Consider the following 12,589-nt stretch of genomic DNA (forward strand, 5'->3'; position numbering starts at 1 on the left):
GGGACCTGAATATTGAAGGGTACATGGCATTTTGGCAGGAGGAGAACTTAGAAAAAGTTAGGGGTGGGGGGTGGGAGGGGCCTCTGTTACTGAATAATGATATTAACACCACAAAGAGGGTTGATGCAAACTCGGGAAACAAAGCTGAGAAGTGGTTTAGGTAGAGATTAGAAATCTTAAAGGCAAAAAGTAATTTAAGGGAATACAAGTAAAATATTATGGATGCTAAAAATCTAAAATAAAACATGGCATGCTGGAGACACTCAGCATCTTTGGAGAGAGAAACAGAGTTAATATTTCAAATCTCATATAACTCCTTAAAAATTAACAATTCATAGCATGTTTTCAGGATTTTGTTTAGATCAGTGTGTTCTGGAGCTATCCAGAGAGCAAGCGATACACAACATTCAGGTCTTGTGCAACAGGGTAAGCTTCAAGACCTCAAAGTAAAGGCACCGCGAGGTAGCAGTGACCATGTTATGATTGAATTTTATATTCAATTTGACAGAATGCAGAATGAGGCCAAGTTTTTAATAGGAGTAAGGTAAACTTGAATGGTATGGGACAAGAACTTTCAAAAATTAATTGGAGTAGACTGTTTGGTGTTTCTAGGACTGGAGGCCTGTGACCAGCAAATTCCACACAGTCCACTTCTGTTTCCAAAAGAGAAAATGCTGGAAAATCTCAGCAGGTCTGGCAGCATCTGTAAGGAGAGAAAAGAGCTGACACTTCGAGTCTAACTGACCCTTTGTCAAAGCTCAAGGAAGACTATTGTTGGAAATGGAGACAGAAAGGTCAAGGAAAGGAAGGCAAGTGTCAGAGATGGACCAGGTGAAGGTGATGGAGGGATGGAAACTGGAAGCGAAGTTTATCAATTTTTCTAGGTTAGGATGAGAGCATGAAACCGCACCAAAATAGTCATCGATGTACCGATAAAGCAGTTGTGGGAGGGGACCAAGAAATGCTGGCCTGGAACAAGAAATGCTCCACTTACCCCATGAAAAGGCAGGCCTAGCTCAGACCCATGTGGGTACCCATTGCTACACCTTTGATTTGGAGAAAATGGGATGAGTTGAAGGAGAAGTTGTTGAGAGAGAGAACAAGTTCAGCCAGGCGGAGGAGAGTGGTGGTGGATGGAGATTGCTCGGGCCTCTTTTTGAGAAAGAAGCGAAGAGCTTTCAAGCCGTCTTGGTGTGGGTTGGAGGTGTAAAGGGATTGCACATCCATGGTGAATAGAAGGTGGTTAGGGCCTGCGAATTGAAAGCTGTCAATGTGTCGCAGGGCATCAGAGGAATCCCGGATGTAGGTGGGGAGGGAGTGAACCAGAGGAGTAGGGATGGAGTCAAGGTAGGAGGAAATAAGTTCAGTGGGGCAGGAGCATGCTGACACAATGGACCTGCCGGGACAGTCCTCCTTGTGGAGTTTGGGGAGCAGGTATAAACGGGCTGTCCAGGTTTGGGAGACCATGAGGTTGGAAGCTGTGGGGGGAGGCATCTGCAGGAAATGAGGTCAGTCACGGTGTTGGAGACAATGGTTTGATTCTCAGTGGTGTGGTCATGCTCCAGGGGGAGGTAGGAGGAGGAACCTGAGAGTTAGCGTCAGCCTCTGCGAGGTAGAGGTCAGTACGCCAGATAACAACAGCACCCCCTTTGTCAGCAGGTTTGATGACAAAGTTGGAGTTGGACCTAAAGGAGCGAAGGGCAGAATGTTTGAATGGAGAGAGGTTGGAATGGGTGAGGGGGCAGAGAAATTAAGGTGGCCAATGTCCTGTCGACAACTGTCAATGAAAAGATGGAGGGCAGGAAATTGTCCTGGCGGGGGTGTCCAATTAGAGGTGGAATGCTGGAGGGATGTGAAGGACCTGTGGAGCGGTGGGTGGGGGGCGGAGCTCTTGCCCAAAGAAGTGAGCACGAAGGCGACGGCGACGGAAGAAGAACTCAGCATCATGCCGAGCCCGGAATTCGTTGAGGTGGGAACATAAGGGTACAAAGCTGAGTCCTTTGCTGAGAACAGCTTTGACAAAGGGTCAGCTAGACTCAAAATGTCAGCTCTTTTCTCTCTTTACAGATGCTGCCAGACCTGCTGAGATTTTCCAGCATTTTCTCTTCTGGTTTCAGATTCCAGCATCCGCAGTAATTTGTTTTGATTTTAGCTTTTATCCAGTTTTGTTTGTCATTTATAGAAATGATTAAGATGAGAATGTAGAAGGTATTGTTAATAAGTTGGTGGATGACACCAAAATTGATGGTACAGTGAACAAAGAGATTCAGAGGGACCATTGAAATCCCTCACTCCCGAGATTTAGGAGTTCAGTTAGATAATTCTATCACATACAGGCAGGGTGGTTAAGAAGGTATTTCGCACGCTGTCTTCATTGCTCAGAGCATTGCATGTGGAAATTGGGATGTCATGTTGGGGTTGTTACAGGTGATGGTGAGGCCTCTTCAGGAATAGTGTCCAGTTTTTGCCACCCTGTTATCAGAAGGATATTATTAAGCTGGAGGGGCTTCAGATTGATTGACCCGGGTGTTTCTGGGAAAGGAGATCTGAGTTATAAGGAGAGGCCGGATAGGTTCAGACTATTTTCACTGGAGCGTCGAAGACTCAGCGGTGACTGTATAGAGGTTTATAAAATCATGAAGGGTATACATAAGGTGAATGGCAGGTGTTGTTTTTCCTAGAGTAGGGATTTCATGACAGGATAGAACATAAAGTATGGAAAATATAATTAAAAGATGAATAAGGAAAACTAGAGTTTGAGAGAAGTTTAACTGGAGCTCTAAAAACCAACATTGAAAATTATTTTAGATTTTCTTAAAATTTAAAAAAAGGATGAATTAATTATATCCAAGGTTACTACGGGAAGTGAGGAATGAGATTGCTGCGCCCCTGGCGATGGTCTTTGCTTTCTCACTCTCCACGGGAATAGTACCTGATGATTGGAGAGAGGCGAATGTTGTTTCTCTGTTCAAGAAAGGGAATAGGGAAATCCCTGAGAATTGCAGACCAGTTACATCTGTGGACTTCACCAGTTTCCTCATTTCCCCTCCCCCCACCTTACCCCAGTTCCAACCTTCCAGCTCAGCACTGTCCTCATGACCTGTCCTACCTGCCTATCTCCCGTCTTATCTATCTGCTCCACCCTCCCCTCTGACCTATCACCTCCAACCCCACCCCCACCCACCTATTGTACTCTTTGCTACCTTCCCCCCAGCCCCACCCCCCATTTATCTCTCCACCCTGGAGGCTCCCTGTCTCTATTCCTAATTAAGGGATTTTGCTCGAAACGTCGATTTTCCTGCTCCTCGGATGCTGCCTGACCTGCTGTGCTTTTCCAGCACCACTCTGATTTAAACTCTGGTTTCCAGCATCTGCAGCCCTCAATTTTGCCTTACATCTGTGGTAAGCAAGGTACTGGAAAGGATTTTGGGAGAGAGGATTTATGAGTATTTGGAAAAACATAGTTTGATTAAATATAGCCAGAATGGCTGTGTGAGGGGCAGGTCATGCCTCACAAACCTAATTAAGTTCTTTAAGGATGTGAAAAGTCAAGTTCAAGCAGTAGATGTGGGGTATATGGATTTCAGTAAGGCCTTTGATAAGGTTCCCCATGCTAGGCTCATTTAGAAAGTGAGAAGGTACGGGATACAGGGAAATCTGGCTGTCTGGATACAGAGTTGGCTGGCTGAAAGAAGGCAGCGTGTAGTAGTGGATGGAAAGCATTCCGCCTGGAGGTCGGTGACCAGTGGTGTCCCGCTGGGATCTGTTCTTGGGCCTCTGCTCTTTGTAGATTTTATAAATGACTTGGTTGAAGAGGTGGAAGGGTGGGTTGGTAAGTTTTCTGATGACACAAAGGCCGTTGGTGTTATAGATAGTATCGAGGGCTGTTGCAGGTTACAACAAGACAATGACAGGGTGCAGAGCTGGGCTGAGAAGTGGCAGATGGAGTTCAACCTGGACAAATGCAAAATGATTCATTTTGGGAGGTTGAATTTGAATTCTGAATACAGGGTTAAAGACAGGATTCCTGGCAGTGTGGAGGAACTGCAGGTTCTTGGGGTCCATGTACATAGATCCCTCAAAGTTGCCATCCAAATTGATAGGGTTGTTAAGAAGGTGTATGGTGTTTTGGCTTTCATTAACAGGGGGATTGAGTTTAAAGAGCTGTAGCTCTATAAAACCCTAGTTAGACCACACTTGGAATATTGTGTCCAGTTCTGGTTGCCTCATTCTAGGATGCTTTAGAGTGGGTCCAGAGGAGATTTATCAAGATGCAGTCTAGATTGGAGGGCTTGCCTTACAAAGAGAGGTTGAGTGAACTCGGTCTTTTCACACTGGAAAGATGAAGGAAAAGAGGTGACTTGATAGAGGTGTACAAGGTAGTAGAGTTGATAGCCAGAGACTTTTCCCTGAGGCAGAAATGACTGTCATGAGGGGTCATAATTTTAAGGCGATTGGAGGAAGATATAGGGGTGATGACAGAGACAGGTTGTTTAAGTGGAAAGTGGTGGTTGATACACTGCCAGCGATTGTAGTACAGTCAGAGACATTAGGGACATTTATGCGACTGTTGGACAAGCAGATGGATGGCAGTAAATTAAGATGTGTGTGGGCTAGGTTGATCGTTGGTTGAAGGACATGTAATGAAGGCTGTACTGTTCTGTGTTAGGGGTGCCACGGTGGCTCAGTGGTGAGCTCTGCTGCCTCACAGCGCCAGGGCCCCGGGTTCAATCCCAGCCTCGGGTAACTCTTGGTGTGCGGAGTTTGCACATTCTCCCCATTTCTGCGTGGGTTTCCTCCGGGTGCTCTGTTTTCCTCCACAATCCAAGATTAGGTGGATTGGCCATGCTAAATTGCCCATAATGTTCAGGAATATGTGAGTTAGGTGCATTAGTCGGGGTAAATGTCAAGTGATATGATAGGGGAATTTAAAAAAAATGTTACATTACCTTATAGTTATTCATAATATAAGTTAGAAAAGCAGAGTTAAAAGGATATTTATCACAGACAGATAAACAAACTGCAATAAATATTGTTGCAGTAGTTCAGCACAGCAGCTTCCACACATGGTCTGACTGGCCTCGCAAGGAGCTGACCATCTGTGCCCGATCCCAGTCCAACAACTGTTCCCATTCCACTCCAGGTCTCCAGCCCACTCTGCTCCATCTCTCAGTCACTCCAGGTCTCCAGCCCACTCTGTTCCGTCTCTCAGTCACTCCAGGTCTCCAGCCCACTCTGCTCCATCTCTCAGTCACTCCAGGTCTCCAGCCCACTCTGCTCTGTCTCACATTCACTCCAGGTCTCCATCCCACTCTGCTCCGTCTCTTAGTCACTCCAGGTCTCCAGCCCACTCTGCTCCGTCTCTCAGTCACTCCAGGTCTCCAGCCCACTCTGCTCTGTCTCACATTCACTCCAGGTCTCCAGCCCACTCTGCTCCGTCTCTCAGTCACTCCAGGTCTCCAGCCCACTCTGCTCCGTCTCTCAGTCACTCCAGGTCTCCAGTCCACTCTGCTCCGTCTCACAGTCACTCCAGGTCTCCGGCCCACTCTGCTTCGTCTCTCAGTCACTCCAGGTCTCCAGCCCACTCTGTTCCGTCTCTCAGTGCTCCAAGGTAAGTTTTCTTGTCAGAAAAAAAAACTTTAAAATCTTAGAAAAAAGAGAGAGGATGAAAAATGGGAAAAGAAAGAGGCCAGACTGACGAGCCCTGGGCTGCAGAGCCCAGACATTGCCCACTCCTCTGCCATCTTGATTCTTGTGTTGTACCTAGATTTCAAGGAGACATTTGAAAAGGTGCCTCATTAATTTATTTCACTCTGAGGATGGTGGGAACCTGGAATGCACTGCCTGGGGATGCTATGACCATATGCTCCTATGACTCATGACCCCTTGAGAGGATTTTTCTGTCTAATGTCTGTTTTCATTGAAGTATGGGTGAATTTTAAACATTGTCTCCCTAGTTCTAGATTCTCCCATAAGGCAAAACTTTCTTTCTTTATCTACCCTTTAGAGACTCCTAAACTTGTCGTATATATTTCAATAAAGTTGCTTCTTATTTTTCTAATGTCTAGCAGATACAAGCCGAGCCATTCTACCTCCCTTTTCTCATATGTCCCACCTTCCCCTCCTCCCTATTCCAGGTATTAGTTTAGTAAACCCTTTCTGAATTGCTTCCAAAATATTTACATTTCTCTGTAAATAAGGTGACCAATACAATACAACTTTTCTAGATGTGGCCTTGTACAAATGAAGCATAACTTCCCTACTTTTATGTTCATTCCCCCATCCCAGGAATAAATTATAATATTTTGTTAGCGTTCTGTATTATTGGCTGTACCTGTGTACTAACCTTTTGCAATTCATCCCTCTGCATTTCAGAGCTCTTCAATCTCTCACCATCGAGATAATGTACTTATTTTCCATTCTTCCTCCCAAAATGGATAATGTCACATTTTGCCTCATGATACTACTGGAGTTTAAAAGAATAAAGGTGACTTGATTGAAACCTAAAAGATTCTGAGGCATCTGGCAGGATAGATGTGGGAAATAAATTACCATGTCTGAGAGATCTTCTGAGAGAATGGTTTTTAAAAATAAGGAAATGCCCATTTAAGACAAAGAGAAGAAATGTTTTCTCATAGAGAGTCATAATTTATTGGAAAGTCTCTTCCTTAAAGAACACAATGGAAGCATAGCCTTTGAATATTTTTAAGGGGGAGGTGATGTAATGTTTGATTAGGAGAGAGCTGAAAGGTTATTCAGGAATATGGAACTTACGAGTAAAAAATTAGGTCTGCAGATGCTGGAGATCACAGCTGAAAATGTGTTGCTGGTTAAAGCACAGCAGGTTAGGCAGCATCTCAGGAAATTCCCTATTCCTGAGATGCTGCCTAACCTGCTGTGCTTTAACCAGCAACACATTTTCAGCTCGAATATGGAACTTACACCAGGCATAAATCTACTGAATAGCTCAGCAGGCCAGAGGTGTCAAGTGGTCTATAGACTTATGGATGCTCACAGCACAGAGGAGGTGATTCAGCCCAATGTGTTCATGCCAGTCAACAAAGATGTGACCACACTAATACTGTTTCCCAGGTTTGGCCCCTGAACCTGGAGGCTATGGCAGTGCGGGTGAATATTCAATACTGCTTAATGTTACAACTGACTCAGCCACCATTTCAGCCAATACATTCCAGCCTCCAACCACACTCTGATAGAGAAATAATTCTCCTCTCCTCTCCTCTTAGCCTTTTACCTTTTACATTAAAGCTCAGACCTCAGATAATTTACCGCTGTACTAATGTAAAAACAGTACCTTCGTCCCTGCGATCTAGGCCCCTCTCATATTCCTCAATCAGGTTCCCTCTCAGCCTCCTCTGCTCTAAAGAAAGCAATCCAAGCCTCTCCAGACTCTCTTCATCACTAAACTACTCCATCCCAGGAAACATCTTGGTGAATCTCCTCTGTATCAAATTTTTCCTGTGGTGCAGAGGCCAGAATTGTTGTGGTGTAACCAATATTGTTTACAGCTCTACCATAACCTCCCTGCTCTTATATTCAATGCCTCAACTAATAAGGATGAGTATCCCATCTGCCTTCCTGACCACCTTATCTACTTGCCCTGCTACTTTCAGGGATCTATAAAGGAGCACACCAAGGTCAATCTGATCCTCAGTACTCTCCAGGGCCTTGCCATTCACACTGTAACTTGTTTTGTTAGCCTTTCCCCGCCTTCCCCAAACCTCACACGTTTTCAGGTTGAATTCCATTCTACACTGCTCTTCCCAGATCACCAGTCCATTGATATGCTCCTGTACATAATGGCTTTCCTCACAATTTAGGAACCTACTAATTTTCATGTCATCTGCATATCATTGCTCATACCCCAACATTGTACTCCACAAACAGCAACAGTTCCAGCATCCAGTCCTGAGGAATCCCACTGGAAGCAGGCTTCCAGTCACAGGAACAGTCCTCTACCTTCACCCTCTACTTACTGCCTCTCAATCATTTGGATCCCAAGTGTCACTTTGTCCTGGATCCCATGTGTTCTTACTCTCTTGACCAGTTAGCTGAGGGGCCTTATCAAAAGCCTTGCTGAAATCTATGTTGACCACATGAAATACAGAGAGAAATGTTCCAGTGTGATTTGGACAGACTGAGTGAGTGGTTAAATGCATTGCAGATGCAGTATTATGTGGATAATTGTGGGGTTCTTCACTCTGTTAGTAGAAATAGTAAGGTGGATTATTATTTGAACAGCTGTAGTTTGAGAGAGGGGAATATTCGATGAGTCCTGGCTGTCTTCATGCGCCAGTCACTGATGATGAGTATGCAGGTGCGGCAGTGAGAAAAGCCTTACAGTTGTTGGTCTCAATGTGAGAGGGTTCGAGTACAGGAACAATGATGTCTTGCTGTAATTACATAAAGCATTGGTGAGGCTACTTGGGAAATTGTGTGCAGCATTGGTCTCCTAATATGAGGAAGGATGTTCTCACTGTCTGGGGAGTAGACTGGAAGTTTATCAAATTGATTGTTGGGATGGAAGAGCTGATAAATGAGGAGAGATTGAGTCAGTTGGGATTATACTGATTGGAGTTTAGAAGAATGATCTTATAAAAACTTTTAAAACTTTAACAGAACTCAACCGGTTAGATATAAGAAGTATATTCCCGATGGAAGGGGAATCCAAAACCGGGGTCAGTGTTCAAGGATTTGGGGTAAACCTTTTAGGATTAAGATGAGGAGTAGGGGTATGGGTGAGTTGCGCTTCAGCGGGTCAGTGTGGACTTGTTGGGCCGAAGGGCCTGTTTCCACACTGTAAGTAATCTAGAGAAATTTCTTCACTCAGAGAGTTTGGGTTTGATGTATTCTTGTCACCTGTACCAAGATACAATGAAAAATTGTTTTGCGTGCTACACAGGCAGATCATACCATACAAAAGTGCATCAGAGTAGCAGAACAAGGTGCAGAATACAGTATTACAGCCACAGAGAAGGTGCAGAGAGAGAGAGAGAGAGATCAGAATTAACATTTGAGAAGTGCATTCAGAAGTCTGATAATAGCAGGGAAGAAGCTGTTCTTGAATCTGTTCATACATGTAGACAACTTTTATATCATCTGCCTGATGGAAGAGAGTGGAAAGGAGTGTAACCGGGTGGGGGGGGTGGGGGGAAGGGTCTTTAATGATGTTGGTTGATTTCCCAAGGCAGTGGGAAGTATAGATGGAGTCAGTGGATGGGAGGCTGGTTTGAGTGATGGACTGGGCTCTCTGTAGTTCCTTGCAGTCTTGGGAAGTGCCATTGCTAAATGCATTCATGAAGATTGGTCAAAGGTTTTGTGAACGTACCAAATTTCCTTAGCCTCCTGAAGAAATAGAGACACTGTTCTGCCTTCTTGACCATTGTGCCAATGTGGGTGGACCAAGACAGATTGTTGGTGAACATCGCTCTCAGGAACTTGATGCTTTCGACCATCTCTATCTCATTACCTTTGATATAAACAGGGCAAGGCCCTCCACTCCACTTTCTGCAGTCAATGACCAGCTCCTTTGTTTGTTGACATTGATAGAGACATTATTATCTTTGCACCATCTCACTCAGCACTCAATCTCTTTTCTGTATTCTGTGTTGTCATTGTTTGAGATCAGACCTACAACAGTGATGTCATCAGCAAACTTGTAAATGGAGTTGGGGTGGAATGTGGCCTCACAGGCATGAGTGTATAAGGACTGTAGGAGGGGGCTGAGTACATAATCTTATGGGGCACCGATGTTGGGATTACGGTGGAGGAGATGTTGTCACCAATTCTTACCAATTTTGTCTATGGATTAGGAAGTTAAGGATCCAGTTGCAGAAGGGGAGGTGAGTTTGTTTGGAATCATGGTGTTAAAGGTGGAACTGTAGTCAATAAATTGGAGCCTGACATAGGTATTCTTGTTATCCACATGAACCAGGGATGAGTGTAGGGCCAGGGAGATGGTGTCTGCTGTGGACTTGTTGCACTGGGAGGTGAATTGCAAAGAATCAAGACGATATAGTAGGCTGGGGTTGATGAGATCATAACTAACCTCTCAAAGCACTTCCTAATGATGGAGGTCAGAGCCACCGGGTGGTAGTATTTGAGACGTGATACATAATTTTCTTTTGGTACCAGGATGAAATTCACAACCACAAAAAGCGGTTGAGACCAAAACATTGAGTTTTCAAGAAGGAGGTAGATAAAGCTCATTTAGCAAACGGGTCAAGGGATGTGGTGGGATGTGGGTGGTTGGGGGGATGGGGTTGGTTGTTGGCAAGAGTGAGGTATTAAGCTTGATGATCAGCTGCGATCATAACGAATAGCACGGCAGGTTCAAAGGGTTGACTAGCCTATTCCTGCTCCAATCTCCTATGTTTCTACATTTCTACAACACAAGGAACTCTCTGGAATTCACTGCTCCTGAAGGCTATTGAAGCCAAGTCATTGAGTGTATTTAAGTCAGAGATAAATAGGTTCTTGATCAGTAAAGTGATCAAAGGCTACAGGGAGAAGGCAGGAGAGTGGGGTTGACAAATATATTAGCCACGAGCAAATGGGAGAGCAGGCTCAGTGGACCGAATGACCAAATTTTGCTCCTTTATCTTATGGTCTTGTGGTGTTTTGGTCATTGTGGTTGGTCACAGTGGAGAGATGTGAAATTGGTGGGTTTCTTGCAGATGGGGTTTCTCAGCCATCTGTGGGTCAGCTGTCCACATTGTAGCATAGCACCTCAGATATTGATGAGGGACATTTAACACGGTGTTCTGAGCCATAGTTGTATGTAGTTTAAACTGTATTCAATTTTTCAGTTGCAGTTTGATACAACTAAATGATTTCTAGGGCATTTCACAAAATTGTTAAGAATTAACCCCATGCATTGGGTCTGGAGCCACAACTAGGCCCGGCCTGGTAAAGGACAGCAGCAAATTCTGTCTTCTAAAGAACATCAGTGAACATTATGAGGCTTTACAATAATCTGGTAGTTTCATGATGATCATTACTGAGATTAGATTTTGATTATATATTTGTTAATTGAACTCAAATTTCAGCATCTGCTGCAGTGTTATTTGAACTGATGAGCCTGGAGAACTCGTCTGGGTCCCTCCATCATTCATTCAGTCACTTTATGATGTTGAAGTTAGAGACATGTGGATACCTGAGGAAAACGAAGACAGTTGAGTTGGTTTATTTTAACTCACAAGGTGAGATTCAGGAATGGTCAAAGAGGGTTATGAACGTTCTTTACTCGAATTGCCTGTGTGTCATAAATCTGACCAGGGTTTGACTTGCCTTGGATTTTATTTTAACCCTGGAAGCCATTTTTTAATATCAGTCTGTTCTTTGGAGCAAGTGGACTCAAACTAATCCCTTTATACCTGGGAGCAAACTTTCCAGGAGTATCGCAAGGGCAGGATATCTTAGAACTAAATCTGTTCATCGTATTCAAAGTGTCTTCTGGCAAGTGACTTGTACCATTTTAACTCTATTTTTATACTCATTTCCCTTTGAAAGAAAAGGCCAATATTTTATTTGTCTTCCTGTTATGTGCTGAGCTTATTTGGTGATTCCTGCACGATAGTTAATCCCATGACTTCATGAAATAAATAATGTGAGCTGCTTTATTCATTCCTGGGACTGAGGGCAGTTGAGACAACCACATTTCTGGAGAGCTGGAGTCAGAAGTTGGCTAAACCAGGTAAATGCAGCGGATTAATGAACCAGATGGGTTTTTACAACAACCAACAGTGGTTACATGATCACCGTGAGGCCAGCTTTTGATTCCAGATTTTTATTAAATTCAAATTTCACCATCCACCATGTGTAAATCCCTTATCCCCAAAACACTAATTCTGAAGAAGGGTTACAGGACCCAAAGCATTAACTCTGCTTTCTCTCACAGATGCTGCCAGACCTGCTGAGTTTTTCCAACAATTTTTGTTTTGGTTTTCTCTCAGAACATTAGGGTGGGATTCTGAATTTCATCCAGTGACAATAACACTAAGCAACCATCTCCACCAGGAGTTCCAGGAGTTAGTGAAGGCTAGTCTGATATGTGGGCAATGGTTAGATCTAGGAAATGCTGCAGCTTTAGTTAGTGAAGGATAATCTGCATCTGTACATGGTCACCACTGGACTTAAAGATGCTTCTGTAAGCATAGTCCAACATTTCAAAGAAAGAACAGAAAACCTGGATAGAATAATAAATGGGCCAAGACAATATGTGAAGTTACTCTAATCCTGACATTGTATCTTTTTGTAGTATTTTGTCCTGTGCGGGGTGACAGCGTTGATCAGCTGTGCTGCATTTCTTCATCTACATTCAGTTATAAAGCTGGTGTCTGTCATCTTAATCACTGCCGTCTACACCTACATCACCCACGTCAGTTTCAAATATTTGAATGTGCACTTGCATGAAGAATTGCCCAGGTAATCTTGCATGGAACATCTGATGAGATATTGTTCACAAATCAGCCCTTTGATCTGTCTGAAACCTTTTTTCCTATAGCAGATTCCAAAACTGCACTGTTCTCTAATTGTGGTCTCACTGAGGTTTTTATATAAACTCATCGTT

At 43.9% G+C, this 12,589-nt stretch overlaps 1 protein-coding gene across 1 annotated transcript in view; it reads left to right on the forward strand.

Annotated features, from left to right (window-relative positions):
- LOC132819266 (adenylate cyclase type 8-like) overlaps window positions 1-12,589 on the forward strand; it is a 183,633-nt gene that overhangs the window by 108,293 nt on the left and 62,751 nt on the right. Inside the window, exons 12-13 of the mRNA XM_060830693.1 lie at window positions 5,417-5,611; window positions 12,278-12,444. Coding sequence (XP_060686676.1) covers window positions 5,417-5,611; window positions 12,278-12,444 — 362 coding nt within the window. The remainder of the gene's footprint in view (window positions 1-5,416; window positions 5,612-12,277; window positions 12,445-12,589) is intronic.

The sequence above is a fragment of the Hemiscyllium ocellatum genome, chromosome 10 (genome assembly GCF_020745735.1).
Source record: "Hemiscyllium ocellatum isolate sHemOce1 chromosome 10, sHemOce1.pat.X.cur, whole genome shotgun sequence".
NCBI lineage: Eukaryota > Metazoa > Chordata > Chondrichthyes > Orectolobiformes > Hemiscylliidae > Hemiscyllium > Hemiscyllium ocellatum.